The sequence below is a fragment of the Centruroides sculpturatus genome, unplaced genomic scaffold (genome assembly GCF_000671375.1).
Source record: "Centruroides sculpturatus isolate CEXI.00-Female unplaced genomic scaffold, Cexi_2.0 scaffold325, whole genome shotgun sequence".
Classification (NCBI taxonomy): domain Eukaryota; kingdom Metazoa; phylum Arthropoda; class Arachnida; order Scorpiones; family Buthidae; genus Centruroides; species Centruroides sculpturatus.
This window is the reverse complement of record NW_019384556.1, coordinates 265,564-286,848: the sequence shown is the minus strand read 5'-3', so window position 1 is coordinate 286,848 and position 21,285 is coordinate 265,564. Positions and strand designations below refer to the sequence as shown.

The 21,285-nt window shown below is 30.6% G+C and overlaps 2 protein-coding genes across 3 annotated transcripts in view; both read right to left on the bottom strand.

Moving 5' to 3' along the window:
• Positions 1 to 7,613: 7,613 nt before the first annotated feature.
• Positions 7,614 to 15,424, bottom strand: LOC111623888 (protein inscuteable homolog). 2 transcript variants are annotated; one of them, XM_023366616.1, is made up of 12 exons: positions 15,210 to 15,424; positions 10,297 to 10,847; positions 9,757 to 9,881; positions 9,520 to 9,692; positions 9,393 to 9,445; positions 9,218 to 9,305; positions 9,029 to 9,142; positions 8,823 to 8,948; positions 8,391 to 8,744; positions 8,103 to 8,322; positions 7,952 to 8,028; positions 7,614 to 7,875 (listed from the first exon to the last, which is right to left on the bottom strand). In XM_023366616.1, exons 1-12 carry the CDS (start codon positions 15,342 to 15,344, stop codon positions 7,711 to 7,713), a joined length of 2,181 nt encoding a protein of 726 aa, XP_023222384.1. In that variant the 5' UTR covers positions 15,345 to 15,424; the 3' UTR covers positions 7,614 to 7,710. The 2 variants fall into 2 exon arrangements, with proteins under 2 accessions (XP_023222384.1, XP_023222386.1); XM_023366618.1 differs by having other exon boundaries at positions 14,920 to 15,349.
• Positions 15,425 to 19,943: 4,519 nt separating this feature from the next.
• LOC111623868 overlaps positions 19,944 to 21,285 on the bottom strand; it is a 41,167-nt gene continuing 39,825 nt past the window's right edge. The window contains exon 4 of the mRNA XM_023366591.1: positions 19,944 to 20,995. Coding sequence (XP_023222359.1) covers positions 20,638 to 20,995 — 358 coding nt within the window. The 3' untranslated portion in view covers positions 19,944 to 20,637. The remainder of the gene's footprint in view (positions 20,996 to 21,285) is intronic.

Genomic DNA, 21,285 nt, shown 5'->3' with positions numbered 1-21,285 from the left:
TAGACGGATAATTTATTAATACTGTATTTGTTATTAATAATTTATTAATAGACGATACACCTGGTCATTCTATCTTAGGCTAATAGATTCATTTCTTCTTGTAAAATCCACAAAACAGTATAACACACATTTAAATTACAGAATGAAAGTTTTTTTAATCTTTATCCGATAATTTTAGTGATATCAGAATCACATCTAGATTACTGCTAACGAAAAATAAATTAATGTAATCCAAAAGATTTGTCCCCACAGATTCCAGCTTCAGAAAATCATATTAATATTTGAACATTATGAAATAGCGATAATCATTACAACAGCATCAAAAATATTCATTTTGTTTTATTACTAATGCTGTCAAATTCGTCGATATCGCTATCTAAAATGTCATTTATCTCTCTCTATAATTAGGCATTTTTAAAGTCCAATATTCAAATGTCCAAAAAAACTGTAAAATTTAAGATCATAAATTCGTATTAAGTTATTCTGAATAAATGAACAAAACATTAACGATTAAAAACAAGTTTCGAATTAATCGAGTGATCAGCTGGGTAACGTCCAATTTAATGAAATTTGCCAGAATGGATTCAATATTTGCAATAAATATACACATTTCGACAAATTTCATAGGTACGGAAGCGAACTGTTAAAAATGGCAATGGCGAATGACATTTACATTAATATATACACATTTGACAATATTCACATATATTTTAAACAAACTAAATGTAAAAAATTACGCACGTAAATCATTTCTTACTTTTTAAAAAAAAAATACTAAGCAAGATTAGAATTCATTACGTTTTAGACAGTAAAAAGATATGCGTATGTTCAATTTGTTTTATGGAGATAGATACACAGATTACGCAAAATAAAGGTGAATGAATTGACGTAACATGAAAATTATAGCGGCTCACGAAGTAAGATCGTGCAGTGGCGTGCCGTCATTAGAAGCGTTGGAAGCGCCGCTTCCCTAGTATTCTCTAAAAAATAAATAAATATTAATTTTAATTATATGAAAATAATCGCACAATATTTTATTATAACCGCATTATGTATCTTATTACAAATTTCTATACTACACGTGGAAAAAAAAATTGCTATTGTATATTAGAATATTAGTGGCGGAGTGGAATCTCCTGTATTTTCAGATTACGAAAAGCCAGATTTGCGCATGCGCTTTACAGAGCACCAACCTCACCCGGTTTAGCCGGTGGAAGCCTACGACCTTGGGTGAAAGCTGCACACATATAAAGATTCCAATTCTATCAAGGACCGGTTCTGGGCTGTTAGCCGCCTGCCCACTAGATATTTCGATTACGTGAATAACGAGTAGATTTATAACTTAACCCAACCGATAAGAATTTACTGGTATGTTTTTACGATAGTTCTGTATAGTTGACAGGAGTTAAAAAAATCCATTAAAATATTTGATATATTTATTCCGCTTTCCGATTTTATATTACTCACGGATTTCGATGTTAAACCAGTGATATTACGATTTCGTACATCCCATCTTTAAGGGGATGTAGAAAAAAACGTGTACAATTCTTGTATAATGTTAAAAAATTAACTGTTACTTTGGTAGCATCATTTACAACTAAATTTAATGAATGAGAGAGATGCACGAGGTACAGAAAAAGCTCTAGAATTTATTTTCCTTAAATTTACGATTTATGTATCCGTTTGTCATAAAAATTTGTCTTTCCACTTTTTCCCGAGACTACAAATATTCGAGTACAAAGTAACTGGTTTCGACTTATTTCTACTTAAGAAGTAGTTAAATAATTAAGCGATTAGGGAATTGGGGACATAAACAAAACCCTGATGAAAGAGCCGGAATATTACTTAAACAAAAGCTTAACCGAACCAATCTATAGCCGAGTACAGTGGGGACTGATTTCTTCGAAATACTGTATTAGATGTAATAAAGACAGAAATTTTTCCAGTTCGACGAGAGTGACCGAAAAGTTGTAAATTTTGGAAATTTCCGTGGACAACACCTGGTCCTAAAACGAATTAATTAGAAAACAAACGACGGACAATCTATTAAGTTTAACATATTTAGACTTTTACAGCTATGGTGAGAAACGTTTAAAATTTACAAGAACCCTGTCGCGTCTTTTGAGGTATATTAGTGATGCGACAAAAGAAACATTTGACATTGCCAAATCCCGAGGGTATCGGCACCCTCGGGATTTGGCAGCCCGCGTGCATGTACAGTACACACCGCACACCTAGCAGGACCGTCTCTGATTCCACTCGTAGGGAGCTATTTGACTAAGTGGTTAAGATTTAAAGAGTAAAGAATATTTTATGTTATTTTCATGTACGTTTCATTACAAAGTTATATTTAATTATAATTTTCTTTAAAAGTATATTCATACAATTGAAGAATATTTTGTACCAGGTATGTATATCCACCACACATTTTATTTCACCAAGTAAGTTTTTATAATTTTATTTTTAATTTTAGCCCTTATATCGTGGCTAGCGATTCGGAATGTAATTGCGATATTGAAAATTTATTTTAAAAAAGTTTTGGCTCGAGATCATATAATGAAAAAGAAAACATTATTAAAAGAGAACGGCCAATGCCTAAGTTAAATATAAACGCTTCAATAAAAAAATTTGTTCGATATTTTCACGATAAAATGGCTCTGTAAATGCATAAAAATGCATTTACAGAGTGAAATTAGTGTGTGGAATAAGAATGTCTTTGACAATTTAGCTGGCAAAAGACACGAAAAATCGTCGATTCTTTCGTATTTGAAGCAATTTGGAAATCGAAGCGGAATAGAATTTAACATTAGTAAATAATATAAAATAAATATTGAAAATTGTAACGAGATAATTATGGGTAATAGATATATTATATCTAAATAAATAGATGTTATATGTTTTTATCAAAGCGAGAATTAGCATTTAGAGGGCATATGGAATATATTGGATCTAATAACAGAGGTAATTATAATGAACTTGTTTATTAAGTACATCAGATAAATAATCTATTAAAAATACATTTAAAGAAAGAATTAACTGATTGCCCCTGGATGTCGGCTTCTTATAGAAACACAGCTTCCCTATCATCAAATGTCACGGCACGCCCCTGATATCGTGATTGTTATAAACGATTTAAACTTAAATTAAACTTTGGGAGAAAGGTTTTAAAAAGTTGAAGCTGGAAGTTGCTCCATAAATTTCCTGATAAGTACCGATGCATTATATTATCGAAACATTTGGTTATTCCGCCAGCCACAACCAAGATCTGCTTTTGTATACTCTGTATACCTATCTCTTTACAAAACAAATAAAATATAACCACATCTTTTCATTGTCTAAAATTTAACACACCTAACTGTACAATTGCTTGAAAAGCAATTACACAACAGACGTATTCCAGAGTTAGACCAAGCATCAAAATTTTATCCATTTCGTAATTATCTTACATGTAGTTCGTTCATATTAAAAAAAGCTTTGTGTACTAATAAAAAACAACTGGTTACATAAAATAGGTAAACTATGTAGCCTCCATAAATGTAAGAAATCTATTCTGTTGGATCAAATTCCAATTATATTTTGAAAATTTAAAACAAAATATGATTCCTATTCATAAAAAATAGATTTATGAATACAACGTATTTCTAAAGAAAACCCTGAGTAGACTACTTTTGTTATCCAGAATGATGCATATAGTTCACAATTTGTTCACATCCTAATCGTGCAAAATATCAGTCTTTTTCAGTTACTGGCATGTTTTCTTTGTCTATTTTTGATGAGCAAATGCAACACTTCTTCCATTTCCCAAAATTATTAGCTCCTTATTACCTCTTAGAAGGATTTTAAAGTTAAAACTTCAACAATGTGGTTCATAACGTGACAAATGTGAAAATGTAGTTTTCATTGTAAATATTTTCACAAGCTGAAACCAAAATTTTCACAAACAAACTGTAAATATAATAAAAACACAAGAACACTACTTATATTCTGAAAAAGAAAAAACTGTCTGAAAAAAACCAACAACGTAATGAGCATGGTACATATCTTTCTCTAACTCTTTCCACCCTGTGGGCACTAAGAAGGCCTCTTTTAGCAAAATAAATGACAACACATAAACACACACATACATATCCACAGAATTTTTTTGCCTGTTTTTTATTTTTTGGGTCCAGGAGTCTCAGAACGTGGAGCTTGCAAAAAACTTGGAGTCAAATTCGACACGATATTCATACTTTCTTTTGTTATGTATATGTTACTATACATAACAGCCGGAAAAGTAAAAAGAGAAAAACTTTTAAAAAAATTCACAAATGAATTTCTTTTTGGACTGAAGCTTGGTACTCACATGCGTAAACGGACGGCGGAAACCGTCGACGGAACGGCAAAATGATGTCAGTTTTGCCGTCGAAGCCGATGGAGTACGAAGTTGAAAATTTAGCAATGTCGTCATAATGATCACGTGGGACGATAGCATTCGAATTATGGCGGTCGGCAAGGCTAAAAAGCTTTATGTATATACTAATACGCTAACATATTTCATTTATACACTATATTACTATCCGATTTAAATATTAATGTCAAATAGATGCTATTCCGAATACTTTACGCAGTATTCGGAATGGCGTAGTCGAAGTTCGGTTACGAAAGTAATCGATATTCCTAAGTTTCGACGATTTAGAATATTTTTCCTATCCAAATTCTTCGTTTTTGAACTTTTTTACAGGGTGACAATAATTAACCCGTACAAGTTTTTTGCATCGTAAATTTATTAAAGAAATGAAAATTAGCAAAACAACAGCAGATAGCAGTGACAATACTTTACGTATTAATCAGATATTCAGTTGGTTTCAAAGTGGCCTCCTTTTGCCTTGATGCCGAGCCCCAAACGCGTTTCTAAATTCTCGGCGATGTGCCGCAGCTCTTCTGGAGACAGTTTATCAACTCCAGGCACAAGTATTACTTCAGCGACTCCAAACTTTTGTGGTGCTTAGCGCAGGCCCTAGCCTCCAAAATGGACAACACACTGTAGTCCATCGGATTTAAATCCGGTGAGTACGGTGGCCATTCTGCAGACGAGATGAAATTAGGAAAATGAGCCTTGCACCACTCCTAAGTCTTCTTCGTCCTGTGTGCCGGCGCTGAGTCCTGCTGAAACGTCCAAAATGCTGCTGAGCCCACGTAAGTACCACGGCCTCGAGAATGTCACGGCGGTACACGTTTTGATTGATTTTGGCCCCTTGATCGACGAAAACAAGGAGTGTCTTGCCGCTTGCACAAATTCAGGCCCAAACATTGGATTCTGGAGATGTTCGATGACGGCTGATCATCGGGGAGCCTCCGCGGACTAGTTCCTGTCATTTTGATGGTTGTGCGCCTGAAAAGCTTCTCGTCTGCGAAGAGAATGCGCTCCCATTGTTGACCAGCGGCCCGACGCTTGAGTTGACGGCATCTTTGGAGTCGCATGCACTTGTTTTCATCGGTGAGGAGCTGAACCTTTTGGAACTTGTAGGGCTTGAGTCCGAGTTCTTTTTTCGCCATTAACCGCATCGATTCGCGATTGATTCCGATCTCACGAGCAATTTTTCTCATGGAGATCTTCGCATGTCAGTCAACTAGCTTTTTGATGATCTTGCTGTTCCTAGACGTGTTGATGGTGTGCTTTCAAGGATTCAAGGAGTTTGGCCATGATGGTATACCATCATGGCCAAACTCCTTGAATCGCTGAACTGCATCCGAAACTGTCATTTTGGGAACACCGAGCAAACGAACAATTTCACATTGACGCTTTCCTTGCCGGAATAGCTCCAAAATTGCACAACGTTTGTTCGACATCCTTAAAAAAATAAAGAACTAACCCTTATTACACCGAAAGCACATCTACGTGGGCAGGAAATCACGGAGAATTAAACGACAGTATGTAAATTGGTTACGATAAAAAAATTCAGGTGCAGCATTGCTACATACTTTGTACGGGTTAATTATTGTCACCCTGTATTTGCGGTAACATCGTAGACAAATTTAGAAAGTTTAATTGATATAACAAAGCAATCCCAGTAGGCACCATTTTCGACTACTGGCCTTCTACTATAACAGCTGTTTATATTTACGGCTGCCAGATGGCGCGCATTTCGATTGTATGGTAATTTCCGCATGTGAATGGAAAAAAGAAGGAGCGGCAAGTTTTAGCTTACGGATTCCGTCGTCCGTTTCCGCATGTGAGTACCAGGCTAAACTGTATAACTTTGTACCTTATGGACGGGTGGATGGTCGAGGTTGGAAGACCCGGGATCGAATTCAAATAAGTCAGTTTCAAGAATTTTTCATGAGCTGCAAATCTCGTTTTCTACCACTCGACCGCCCTTTGACTAGGCTTCCACTTGCGATTTCTAGTCGCAAAAATAAAACTCATTGTTTCCAATACAAGTGCATACCTTTGCGACTAAACAGTCGCAAGGTATGCACTTGTTTAAAATTTCCAATTATTCCCAATAATTCGTCAAAACTACCTTTTGTCATTCGGTAATACTGGAAAAACTTTGCAGGGTGCTTACATAAATCTTCAAATAAATTGTAAAATTGCCCTTACAATAATCTTTGACTTGTTATTGGATGTACCCAATAACGATGCTTCCGCCGTTTACTTTTCGCCCGAAGCAAAAGAGCGATCACTCGAGTAGTTTCAATGACATCCATTGGAAAACTGTTCTATTTCAACGATTTATCTATCGAAGTGTGTGTACAGTACCTAGTAGATTTTCTGCGGCAGCGATTTATTCGTCGCCGCGACTAGAAATCACAAGTGGAGGCCTAGCCTTATTGAGTGCCTGGACGAACCACGGTGGGATATGGAAAAAAGGATGGAAAGAAAAAACAATTTAAAAAAGTACTATATTTTATTATAAACAGGACCGAACTTTGAAATTTCCTTGCTTGCTCTCAAGAGCTTCATCTCGCCTGTCTTCAGGTTCATTGTGACTTTTGTGTCAGGTGTGATGTCACAATTGAATGTTACCACTCTACCCCATTTAGAACGCACAGGCTAACAATATTTTTTTCACAATATTATCTTTTACAAAAGAAATTTCTATTTCAATCTTTTCAAAGAAATGTTTTTTTTTTCTGATTTTTAAAATCAATAACAATAGGATTAAGAGACAATTCTTTAATTCCACCCAAAGATCGCTTAATCCGAGATGCCATTCTGAGATTGGAATATCGGTTTCAATAGTCAGTCACATTAACGGTAAGTTTTGTCGTTGCGTTAGAATTTAGCGCTGGGAAGGTGTGGAGTTTTCGTCTTTTAAACAAAATAAAACATTCCAAAAATAAATTATAACAATAACTAAATAAAAACTCCGAATATAAAAGATAATGGTGCGATGCTACCCCTCCGAGGAACAATATAAATCGAAGTGGTGAATTAAAATATGGCCGAACAACCTGTATTTGGTTAGCTTCACGAAAACACGTCTTATGTTGAAGTAACTGATCTTTATTTTTTTATTTTATTTTATTTTTTTAAAGGGACGAAATTGATATAGATTAAGACAAGTAATAAACTATAATTAAAATATACAATATTTATTTACAAAATAAAATATACACTTCGATGAAAATTGATCGAAATACGTAATTTTAACGAGAAGTATTATAAGTGAAATGGGAAAATAGAGATTTTATAAATTACTATCTGAATCTACTTTTTCAATTCGTTCACACAGCTATGCTGTTATCGCTGGACGATTTACTTTCGTCTAATTTAAGTTTCGATGAATAAATTAAAAATGAATCCCAAATATGCGATTCCACTAAATCATCAGCATTCAACTTTTTGAATATGTCTACGTCTTGACTTGCAGAAATTTTCTTAATCGCAGCCTGCAAATACAGAATATAATTAGTTCATTTAATTTAAGAGAAAAAATATTTTAAAGTAACACAAATTTTAGCTCACCAAGCAAGCTATGAGAACCGTATCACTATCATTCCTTTCTTTTCTATCTTTGCATAACCTCACCAATCTATGAATTCCTAGATGAAAATTTTAAATTAAGTTTTAAGTTATCTATAAACTTCAATATTATTTCTATTCGCCATTTATTTACCTTGCATTTCAATTATTATGGATGAAATATCTTTATAACTCGAAAGACGAGATATAGCGATGGCTGATTTTTGCAAAATACGCTCACACGCCGATTTCTCTGCTTTACTGTGCATGAGAGATGGTCTCAATTGAAGAAAACACAAGAGGAGGACAACGCCACCCGTATCGGAAACGTGATGAGGAAAAGACGTAGCCATATTTGCAAATATCGTAGCCATCTGTAACCACAAAACGATATTAAATCAAAGTAATTAAGTGCAAATAATAAAATATTCATAATCCGTACCTGATCTTTAATATATAGAGATGATGACGATTCTGTATGTAATCTATATTTCGTTATAAGTTTTTGCACTGTACCACATTCTTTAATAATATTACAAGATTCACTATCTAAATATGATAAATTCGCTAAGGCTGATGTTGCAAGTAAAAAAACTTCTTCACTAAATGTAGTTTCTATTAAATCAGTGAGTGAACTAATGATATAATTGATATTAAATTTCAACTTCGATACAGTGAGACCACATTTATCCATCCAAGGTGCTGTAATCTGTGTGAGTAATCCCGCTGCTTCACTTCTTATTTCTTCTACAGATTCGTGTTGAAAAACATGCGTAATGCATTCAATTCCTCCGGCCTAAAAGATTATCGATTTTCAATCATTAAACTCATAATCTAATAACTTATTGGAAATTTGAAATCTTGGAAAACTTACTTTAACGAATTTTTCAACTGTGCTAGGAGTAGAACATACAACAGATAAAGCTCTCAACGCTAAAAGTATTAGGGAGTTATCTTTATTCTTTGTGCATATTTCTAGTAAGGCATTAATTCCACCAACCTGTTAAATTTATTGCAAGATCTTAAAAATCTACATTAAAAAATTAAGGAACAATTATTAAAATTAACTTCAAGACTAACCTTAGAAATTAAATATCTGATGACATCTGAAATTTCAGCTAATGTGATAAGAGAAGTAATTGCAGTTTTCAAAGAGTATGCATCGTTTCCTTTAAGGATCATTTGTACAATTGTCTACTTAAAAAATTTATAATACATTATAAACTACTCTGACTAAATTTAATGTCATTTGAGAGATAAAAACATTACATGTAAGTTATATGTTATCAATATTCTTGTATGTCTTTCCACTTCTTTTCTAAAGTTCTCGAGAATTATTTCAATTCTATCTTCATTTCTGCATTATTAATATTATAATAAATTAATTTTTAAAAAATGGATAATTTAAAACTTTTTTTAAAGTTAAATAATGAAAAGATTTTACTTCTTAGATAATTCTTCCAATTTTCTACACATTTCTTCCATTTTCGGTTTGTACTAAAATAAGAAAATAATTGAAGAACAAATGATTGAAAACGTACTTTTTTTTAAATAAATTTCTAAATACTTACGTATGATAGATGTAAAAATGTAATGTTTATTTCATAATATTTAGCTAAATTATTAATGCCGATGCATAATTCTTTACAACTATTCGACCATTGTCCATGAATGGCTGTTTTGATACAATGATTAAAATTTTCATTAACTTTGTTAGTCAGTTTATTTAAAGTAACCACAGCATCTGCAATAATATTGATTAATTATTAGGCAATAAAACAAAATATGAAATAAAAATTCTGTAATACCTTGAGATATCCTAACAAATTGGCATTGTGTTAAATCTTTTCCTTGCAGAGTGCTGAGGCATTCAGTCTCTGTTAACGTGTGAAGATCATAAAGCCACTTTTGTATAGAAGTCGAAGTCCATTCACTGAGGAAAAAAAATATTTATAATAAAATGAGATTGTTAAATGTACTATAGAATAGGAAAGCTGGCATTATGCATTGTAATATAAACATCTGAAACTTTTAATATTTGAAAGAAGAACAAAGAATCAACTACGCGGATGAAGTCAAATAACAGATGTTCTTTCTATTGATGGTGGAACGGCAGATGGTAAACCTCAGTCTGCACAACTACTTCCATCAGTTGAGTAATAAAAAGTAATATTTTATAACATAAAATTCTTAACAATTGCGATGCTTTAAAATATGCAATATTGACAAAATTTAAGAGTATTTTTGTTGAATTGACATAATAAAAATGAATATAAAATGATATTTGTAATTAATTTAATTGTATTTAACAATATTTTATATTTATTGATTAAAAAGCAATAGCTCACCTGCATCTTTCTGGAATTTCTTTTTTCAATGTTGTTTTCTCTGACTGATTTTTTGCTTGATTTGTTAAAGGTGCCATATCGGTATAGGTTTCATCGATTTTATCAATTGAAGTTTTTCGTTCTCGATCGCGATTGTTTTCCGAAGCTTCCTTATAATAATTATTGGAAGATAAATGTTCGGAAGTAATTTCTTCATATATAATTTCTTCCATTCTTGGAGATTTTTTCGGAGTACTAGTCTGTGGAGAAGGAGTTAACGCTTTGAAGGAAGCAAAGTTTTCATATAAAGGCTTTTCTGTTACTTTGTCGGGAGAGTTTGTATTTTCATTTAAATTATTGCTAATATAATTTGTATTGGCATGATTTCTTAAAATAGGCGTTTCCACTTCTTCGGGAATACCAACTGTTGGTAAATGAGGTGTACTGGAAGAAGTACTTATTCTTCTTCCATTCGGGTACTGTGGAGAATCTGTAGAAGGCTTATTATTATTAACAGATTCTGTTGGACTGTTATTGTTTAACAGGGGAGTACTAGCGGAAGAAACTCTTTTCTGTAAGAAAAATGTAATTATTATTATTTATAATGTAAACTTAACATTCTCAGGTTTAAAAACGAATAGTTTCTTTATAGATAATTTTGTTATTTTAGATATTACAAAATTTTCATTAATTTACTTTTTCAATAACTTAAAAGAATAATGGGAGATTTTTTTTAAAATTTATATAAATTCAGTATTGACAACTAGTTGTTTTATCATTTTTATTTATATTAAAAATAATAATTAACAATTTCTGCAGAATTAAGAATATTCTGCTATTTTTTTTTCTATTTTTATTATTGAAAAAAAATGTAATTGGACTATATTAAATAATGTTTATGGTTACAAATGAAATAGATTGGGGCCCTTTTTGTCTAGATTGCCATTTTCCTAATCCCCAATGGGGCCACAAATTTCATTATTAATAAATAACAGATAATTCGTGACATATGACCTATTCTGCAAATACAAAAGAAACTAATGAACGATATTTGTACATTGTCCCATGCAACTTTTTCGTAGGTTTATCAAAACTTAGCTTTGAAAACAAGAAATATTCCTTGTTTTCAAAGCCAAGTTAACCCCGATTGCAATCAGTACCACTTTGCGAGAGTACTGATCCAACATCGAATTATAGTTTGAAGCTTCTTCCATAATGTATGATGTTCTTTTTTTTATAGCCTGTGCTCCCTCCTTTTTTATAGTCTGCGGAACCGCTGAACACAAAATATACTAAGTGGAGAGAATTATGTACTGTACGTATCTAATAATTTTAATTAATGAATTTCTGAAGTCGAGATATTTCTACTTTCATATATTAAATGTTTGTCAAAATACAAGTAATAGATTTTATAAATTTTACTCACATTAAACATTACTTTATATCTAATTTTGCATTTTTGATATTGAACGAAAGTGTAAGGCCTATTACATCAATATTTTAAGGCAACTTCGTTTACACGAAGTCACAAAGCATGCACTATAATTGTCCTTTACGACCAATTAAAATAAGTTAAGTATAAATAATAATAAAGTATTAACATGCTTTATTATTCCTTATAGATGTTTGTTATTCATCTGAAATATATTTAAGTAAATAAATATAATGTTGACATATAATTAACCTAATTTATTTTGTTTATTTAGTTGGTTGATATAGCAGATATGCCGATCTATACGTATACTGTACTGTATATTTCGCATTACTTATTGTCCTTACAATGAATAGTGATATTGGCTAATATAATGTACTGTACAGTACGTGAATGATATAAAGAATTGCATTTATTATGAATGTTGTCTGATAATCTAAAGCGATTATTTACATTAATTAGCACTTTAATTAAACAAAAGTTCTAGTGGCATTTCTTCTAATTTGAACGTTGTGTCAAAGTATTTTACTCGTCACTCGTTTCAAATATGAGTAAGATTAGAATGATCTAGCAGTTTTCTTTAGTAACTTTAAGCAGTTGACTCTACAATTATTTCCTCTGCAAATTTTCCAAAGAAACATTCAACTCTTGAGGTAATGGGGCAGATCTTTTAAATTCTATCAAAAGTTTCGCAATGGCATCTTTATTCGATTAAGCAGTATTGTAACAATAGTATTTACTTGGTAATAATCCTCATGGCAATAAATTCCGTAGAAAAACTTATTTTAAATTAAAACCAATTAAAAAACATAAGAAACGGTATGTGGACATATAAACCAAGTAAGTTAAATATCACAGTAATAGGAAATATAATTGTAAAGTCTTTAGATGTATCAACATTTTTGACAAGTGGAAAGCGAGAAAATTACATTTTGAAAAAAAATATATTGAAAATTTTACTATTATTTTCTTTTCCAATTTCACTACATAAGCTTGTGTACAAGTCATAGTAATTATTCACTACATAAGCCTTGTAAGCCTTATTTTCCGAGAAGGACTGAAATTTAAAATTTAACAGGAGCGCAGAACAACTAGTTACACTACTGACATCCCGCGAAAAAAGGCCATCAAGTTTATAATTAATTCACATAGAAATAATTCAAAAATTCAATTCAATATTTACTTATAGATAGTAATCATTTTAATAGCGATAAAGTACAATCAATATAATTAATTAAACATACAACACAAACAAATTACTCCAATAATTTATGACTACAGTCACGCATTCCATTATTTATCAACCCTAATTTCAGATAGTCCTACTTATTTAAACATTTTACATCAGACTTAAACAAATGCACGTGAAATATTATTTACTAATTAAATTATATTTTTGTTAATGTTTTTCTGGATTAGAAATGGGGAATATTGGGGTTGAACCATACGCATCTAAAATATTCACGTCCAACTGATACTACTAATTAAATTATACGTTAGTTATGTTCATCTGGTTTCGAGGTGAGGAGGATTGTGAGCCACCTCCTAAAACATCATTAAAATGCATCGTCATTATACACGTTTGTTCTCAAAGTTTCTATCTTAATTAGAAATGAATAAAGTTTGAATTGAAAGGTCTGAAGAAATGACACAAAGCAAGTTAAATAAAAACATTTAAAATAATAATACACAATGGTCCAAATACAATAGTTATAATGTTAATATTTCTAATTTTTTAATCTGTTTAATCAAATTATTTTTTCTATTTATAATGCTATTCTCATCATTTGCTCTAGCGCAAAAATAGAGATAATTTCGTTAACAACTGTATCATAAAAAATATCGGAACAAAAATAGCACATCTTATTCTATCTGTAAGAAGCTACAGTATTTTGCAGTTTAATAAGTTTCATCATAGACTTAATTTTCTTTAGACATTTGTTTTGTTACTGTACATGTCAGCATCAATTGCAAGGGTTTCCTTCTTAAAAAATGGCTTTGAAACATATGTTGGTGAAATGAACAGTATGATTTTTGCTTCAAATTTCTTCTAAAATTTGTACTTCACTTCAGAAGGTGCTTGATTTTCATTGCTCACATAATAAATTTCATTTCCTGGCATTTTCATGCCAGAGAGAGAAAAGTATTTTTTGTTATCCAAAAATTTCTTATGAGCCATCTGCTTTGTGTTCACTTATTCGTTATTCTATTCTACAGTATTTCCGAAAATCATGGAATACTATAACTTTATCATTGCCAATGAAACTCGTAATGATGCTAACTTACTGTTGTACCACTTGTACAGTGCGTATAATTTATACAATTGTGGGTTGGCATTATTAAGCTTGTATGTTGCAAGAAAATGCATTAACAGCATTTAAAGGATCTAGGAATTTTATGAAACGAACCTAACCAGGAACAGATCTAAGGATTTTATGAGAAGTGCAATCTTCATAATTAAAAACTAAAAACACACGAATAAATAAATATCTTATTTAAATCCCATTAAAACATTAGAAAACGCGTATTACAAGTCGTTTTGTTTTATTTTAAAGGAGTGATTAGCCTATTTTAGATGGTAATCACATTCTAGATCCGTCCCTGCCATTAACACCGTTTCTTTACCGATTAATTAATTAACTTTATTAATTGCGAAAAGCTTTCTTGAAAGCTATAAAAGAAAATATAATACGAAATACAATAAAAGAAGAAAAATAAATAATATGTTTAAACTTTGCAAAAAATTATCATTATAATAAACGTTTAGGTTACATATTCTGTTACAATTTTATCATATGCTATAAATAATCAATAATAAAGAGAAAAATTGACATTTATTCTATTACATAATCAATCATATTAAATAATAGAATAATTTTATAAACAAATCTATAAAAAGGAAGCCCAAGAAGAATAGGTTATTGAGTTGAAAGGGTCTAATTTAAATATTCTATTCATAATGAACTAAATATGTTTTAAACTATTTAATAGCGTATATATTTTAAATGTTTAATTTTAATTATTTATTTTTTCTTGACATAATTAAAAGATTTTAATTTTCAAAATATGTCAATTTTAAGTATTTATAAACATTCTGTTCTCTATTTTACAGGTGATATTCGATTATCTACGTTCTCTCAACGGATGAATTAAAATCATTTAATCATTAGAAAAAATAATATATATTTTAAACAAAATCACAGGAAACTCACCAAAACGGGAGTATCTTGACCCGACAACTTGCCGATTCTCTGTCCCATTGTGAACTAAAAACACGACATGCGATGGAAATCCTCCGGCTCCGTGTAAAGAAAAGCCATCTGCTCCCATCTGCGCGATGGCCCTAACGAATTCGCACGAGATTGCCACGCGACCGTTATAATTCACCCAACACACACACATATACAAAAAAAAAGGAAACGATAAAGGGCAATTCAAACGGTCGCTCTTAATCCAGTCTTTAAAATAATCTTTACTTTTTGTAAAAAATTTATAAGTTCACCTTCTGATTATAACAAATTAAAATATCCAATTGTTTAAAGTCGAAATTTATAGTCGATCGAGACAGATGTCGATTTATTCCGAGAATAAGCCATCTGCTACCGAAGCAGATGGCAAACGATGCTTGACCGCTCATATGACGTCACGGCACGTGCCGAGTGACCGTTCATTCTATTCAAATAAGAAAAAGAGTTTGCAGTTTCCTGATTTTTGAAAGCTTCAAAAAAAATGTGCGGATGTCCGAAGATTTCGATAGACAAAAAAACTGGATAGTCACTTCCGTTACATTATAAATACGAAACATATTTTAATTTACGAAAGTTCGAGCCTGCATTAAAAAAAGCGTGATCTGACGTATTTTTATAGAAATATGGCAGAAATTGTTTAAAAGCTATGTAAAAAATATATCAATTATCATAGCGCAAACAGTTTAATTTAAACGTTTTCCGATCTACATTCGAATTGCACTATGTAAACCGAATAAAATAGATACAGATCAGTTGAATTTTAGTTTAACATATTCTTAAGTCGTCTAGTGTAATTCTGTGCAAAATAAAAAATTTGAATATTTATTGATCTTACAATAGCGGGCATGGAATACAATAAACGGCTTAACGAAGAGTTCGTATGCTTGTGGCCAAGTCCCGCATGTGCTGCATTATTTAACTAACAAAAGAAGCATAAACCTATAGTTGGTCCATCGATCATCAAAAATCCGTTAAAAAGGAGCGGAGGAAAATATTAAATAGATCAGTTTTTTATCAATAGAATGTTCGAAGAATGAAATTGGGGTACGGCGAGAAAATTTCCATACAATAAAAAAAAGTAGTAGGCCTAATATTAATAACGATGAAAGTTTAATTATAAAAGTCTAGATTTTAATTCAAAATATATACAATTAAATGTATAATTGTAACATGTTACAAATAAACGCGTTATTATCTATCTTTCACGAGTTTTTTTAAACAAAAATTCTGTGTAAATCCTTCGAATATAAATAATTAACAATAAAATTAGGAAATGTAAAAACGGGTGCGTATCATGTGACAGTTCATAAATCTTTTTTTTTTTCTCTCGATCTTTCATATTTATCATAAAATTTAACAATTACAGTAACACATACACGATTCAATGCAGAATATGACTTTATTGATTCAAATTTTTATTATTTAAATCAATATTAAGAATATTTTCCTAATATATTTTCTTCTCTCAAAATATTAAATCCTAAACAATCAAATAAATTCAACTTGATAGTAATTTTATTATCAAAACAATATTAAACCATTGGTATTCTTCGGTTTAAAAAAACCTTTATAAGTAAAAAAAACTCATTCTAAATTAATGAATAAATAAATGTGAATAAAACCTGGCATAATAAAAAAATTACACGAAAATTTTTACGAAGGAAATTTACATCCTTCGAGGAATATGCCTCTTCGAATTTATAATTTTTATACAAGATGTTTTTGTAACAGAACGGGTTTCTAGAAGGACGAATAGTAGTAATTTATAGATCTCACAAGTTAGACGTGAAAAAATATAAAACAGCATTCTTCTGTGCCACTTGATCCAACTTATGGCCCGCCGGGGTTTTTTTTTTCTGGCCCGAGAAAAAATAGACCGAATCGATGTTTCAAGATTATTTTAAGAAGTATGAATTTCGACTTAGCAATCAATAATCGAATTTATTCTATCGTTGCGACGAGTATCTGAAAATAAACACCGGAGTTCGCGCCTCACTCGGACGAGCTGGCAGCGGGAGTTTTTCCGGGTTTTCCTCCTTGTCAATGACGCCTGAATAGGGGCCAGCTTCCCCTCCAAGTCCTCCCGGAAGGCACTCTTTCCCCCTTCTCGCGTTGACCGTCTCCTATAAGGCCGGCTTTGGTCGCCTTAGTGACCTCTCTCGTCTTCCTCGGATTAGTCGTCTTTGATAAGGCCGCCTCTTTGATCGCTGAACGATCTTCCCCTTCTGTTCTTCCGGAGTGAAAGCGAAGGCTACAACACTCCTCTATCGAGATGAGAAATGAGTATCTGAAAATCTTATCACTTATTTGTCATCTTCAGTTACAGTTAAAATGGAATTCCTATTTCAGAGTGAAACCCGTATTCACTGCTGAATAAATATCGAGATTGATTTTCAACTCTGCGACTAACCGGCTCAAGCTGATTATGCTCGTTATCGTTCTGTCGGGCTACTTGAAAATGAATATTTTCAAGTAGATTTTCAAGTAGAATTAGAGTTAGTCAGGTAGCCCGATAGAACAGGTAGTGATAGTCTCAACATACTAGCTTATATTTTTGGCGTTAATCTTTACCTAACTCTAATTCAGAGTTCAATAAATCCAAAAAAGATTAAATCTTTAAATCTAAATATATAAAATTGCTTGTCCTGACTGACTCATTCATTCATTCACTGATTCATCATCGCCCAGAGCAAACCGCTTAACCTAAAGAGGTGAAATTTGGTACACAGTTAGGGTACGTCATGGAAACGCACACTAAGAAAGGATTTTTCGAAATTCCAACNCTTCTCGCGTTGACCGTCTCCTATAAGGCCGGCTTTGGTCGCCTTAGTGACCTCTCTCGTCTTCCTCGGATTAGTCGTCTTTGATAAGGCCGCCTCTTTGATCGCTGAACGATCTTCCCCTTCTGTTCTTCCGGAGTGAAAGCGAAGGCTACAACACTCCTCTATCGAGATGAGAAATGAGTATCTGAAAATCTTATCACTTATTTGTCATCTTCAGTTACAGTTAAAATGGAATTCCTATTTCAGAGTGAAACCCGTATTCACTGCTGAATAAATATCGAGATTGATTTTCAACTCTGCGACTAACCGGCTCAAGCTGATTATGCTCGTTATCGTTCTGTCGGGCTACTTGAAAATGAATATTTTCAAGTAGATTTTCAAGTAGAATTAGAGTTAGTCAGGTAGCCCGATAGAACAGGTAGTGATAGTCTCAACATACTAGCTTATATTTTTGGCGTTAATCTTTACCTAACTCTAATTCAGAGTTCAATAAATCCAAAAAAGATTAAATCTTTAAATATATTTATATAAATAATAGATTTCTGTACAATATAAAGCGTGTAAAATAAATGTGTATAATTTTTTAATAATAATTTTTATGAGTCATTATAAAAATGTTAACTGCATTCATTTACTAACAATAAATCATAATTGAATCACAATTCATATCATTAATTTTTTTTCATACTATAACGCTTTTTTCTGCCTTGTGTATACTGAGGGTTTTTTCCCCATGCCCATCGTGGATCTGCCACAATGGTGAGGGAAGGACCTGTGCACCTGCCTAATTACGGCACTGAGTATTATAAGGAAACTTCAACAGTAAGGTAAAACTAAAGTTTAAGATATTTTTGTAAAGTAATATAACTTATAAATCAATCTTTGAACTTTTTGTTGACAATTTTCGCGACTTGTCCCTATATACACATAAAAATTATTTTTAACACAAAATATAAAATACTTAAGTTGGAAAAAGTTAGAGGTTAAATACATCAGAAATAAAGCAGTTCTAAATATGAATATATTTTTCAACTTTTCTTTTTCTGCACTAATAAAAAACATAACCGTCTATAGAATGGTAATTTCTAGCTGGTATCTTCTCGTTCCGTTTTACAAAAATATGATTCATTATTCCTGTTGTTATGATTAAATTTTAGTTTTTAAAAGTGCCATATTTTGTAAAGTGTCATTTTAACTAATCTTTTGAAAAAGCATTTTTAATAGGAAAATCTAATGATTAAGATTTATTTAATATCTTATTTTCTATTTTTTAGCTGAAGTTATTAATAGATATTTTTATGTCTTATGCAATAAAAAATATTTAAATGAAATTTTGCAGAAAATTACCTAAACTTTTGAGACATACCTTACAAGTGATTTCTTTGTAATACGAATTTTCTAATGTCTTAGATGATAAAACTTAAATCATCTTCAGTAAATGTATATTATATGAAAAATGTTTGCTTTATAAAGATTTTAACATTAAATTCACACAGTTTTTTTTGCTTTAAATATTTTTATGAACTTTATTTCTTGAAATATATACACTACAAACACTGATAAATGCTAAAACAAATTTAAACAATAAAAATTTCCAAGATCATTTTAAAAATAAGAAATATTTCTGAAAATAATTGAATTTCATCTGATTATAATAAACAAAAAACTTTCAAGTGTAAAGTTTCAGAATATTTATTATTAATCTTTTAACTGTGGCAAAAAGTTAATGTAATTTTTTTGTAAGTAAATAAGCATAAATTATTAAGAAAGTAGCTTTTCAGGTTTTAAAATTTATAATTTTAATTCTAATCTATTATATACTGTAGAAAGGAATATTTATATAAACATTATAATTTTATTCATTAAAATAATTACACAGATATCTAAATTTTCAATTTCTCAGTTGAGAGAGATTTTAAGAAATTAAAATAATACAAATAACATTTACAATATACATATTTTTTGGTAAAATAACACTTAATTTTCCATTTATATAATACAACAACTAAATAAAAATATATTGAATTGTGCTGGATTTTCATTTTTACATTCTAGTTATATTCTAATAAAATATGCTAAATGACTTCTGAAAATTATCTATAATAAACTATTATGTTTTAATAATTTTTGTTTCTTAATAAAACTCTAAACAAATTTTAAATATATATTCAATTATTTTACTCCAAATAATAAATATACTTAATAATGTTTATTTCATTAGCAGAGAGTACTTCTAAATTAAAAAAGTTTTCATTCATTTGATTTCTATAAAAACATAAACAGATGCCTCTAAATAAATAGAACACAATTCTTCATAAAATAATGAAATATAAAAAGTAATAATCAGTTTACCTGCCAAACAATTATTGATTTTTTTAAAAAATGCAAACAAAAACATCAATTCTGTGGAAAATGAAAGAGATTCCTGCGTATAATAATATGGATATATGCATTATTTGTAGATTATATAAATATTTCACTTGTCAAAATTATAAACTGACTAAAGCAGATAGAAATGTTGATTACTACTTGTATTAACTTTAGGGTCGTTATTTACTTCATTTCTCTCAGAATACTGAACTTACAAAATTACCTACCTGAGACTGCACAAAATTTCACATAATATTTTAGCAGTTTAAGGCCACCAAATATTAGAAATTTAAGAATTATTATGCTTTTTTACTGTATTTTAAAATTTTATGGTATAAAAACAAAAGAAATTTTTGATGTGTCAGATAAACTGATAGGATATATCAATGATATAATTCAGTTTTCCACTTTTACTTCAGATATTTTTTGATTATCAAATTCTACATTAATCTTTCCTGTTCTTCAATTAAAAATTCCTTTTTATGCTAAAGAATACAGCATATCTAGATCTCATCTATCGTCTTCGTAATTAGTTAAGGGAACTGTTATATTTTCTGCGTTTTGAACCAAATAGTCTTCTGTAAAGGCTGCTAGTCCGAATAGACTTCTTCTCGTTGCATAACATACACGTTGATATAAAACAATCTATGGCCGGTCTGGGAACGTTTAGTGTTTTTTGTAAAGCGATACGCATTTTGACTTTTCCTCCGTGTCCAGTTGTATTAACATGACAATCGTACAATTTTTCATACAGATCTTCATAAGGAACTATGTAATTTACATTCAAATCATTGCCAAATCTTTTACGAACTAAATGAGATTGTTCATTATCAGTTAGTACATCGTATGTACCTAATAGATAGTAGTCTCTTCTACTTTTTGACTTCCTGTAAATAAGTAGTATATATTTTAGATTATTTATGTAATGTGTCTAAAATAACAAGTTTGTTTTTGAATAAAATTGATAATTTTATAATATTTTTACTTTATAACATTCATATAATTAAAAATAATAAATATATAATCATTTTAAGCTAATATATTTTATTTATAATTATACAGAAATCCATAAAAATTACAAAAACAAAAATTATATAATGTTAACTTGATAATCATGTAGAATATTGTTAAGTCTGTACATTTTTCAATTAATAAAAACTGATCTTAAACTTTTCTA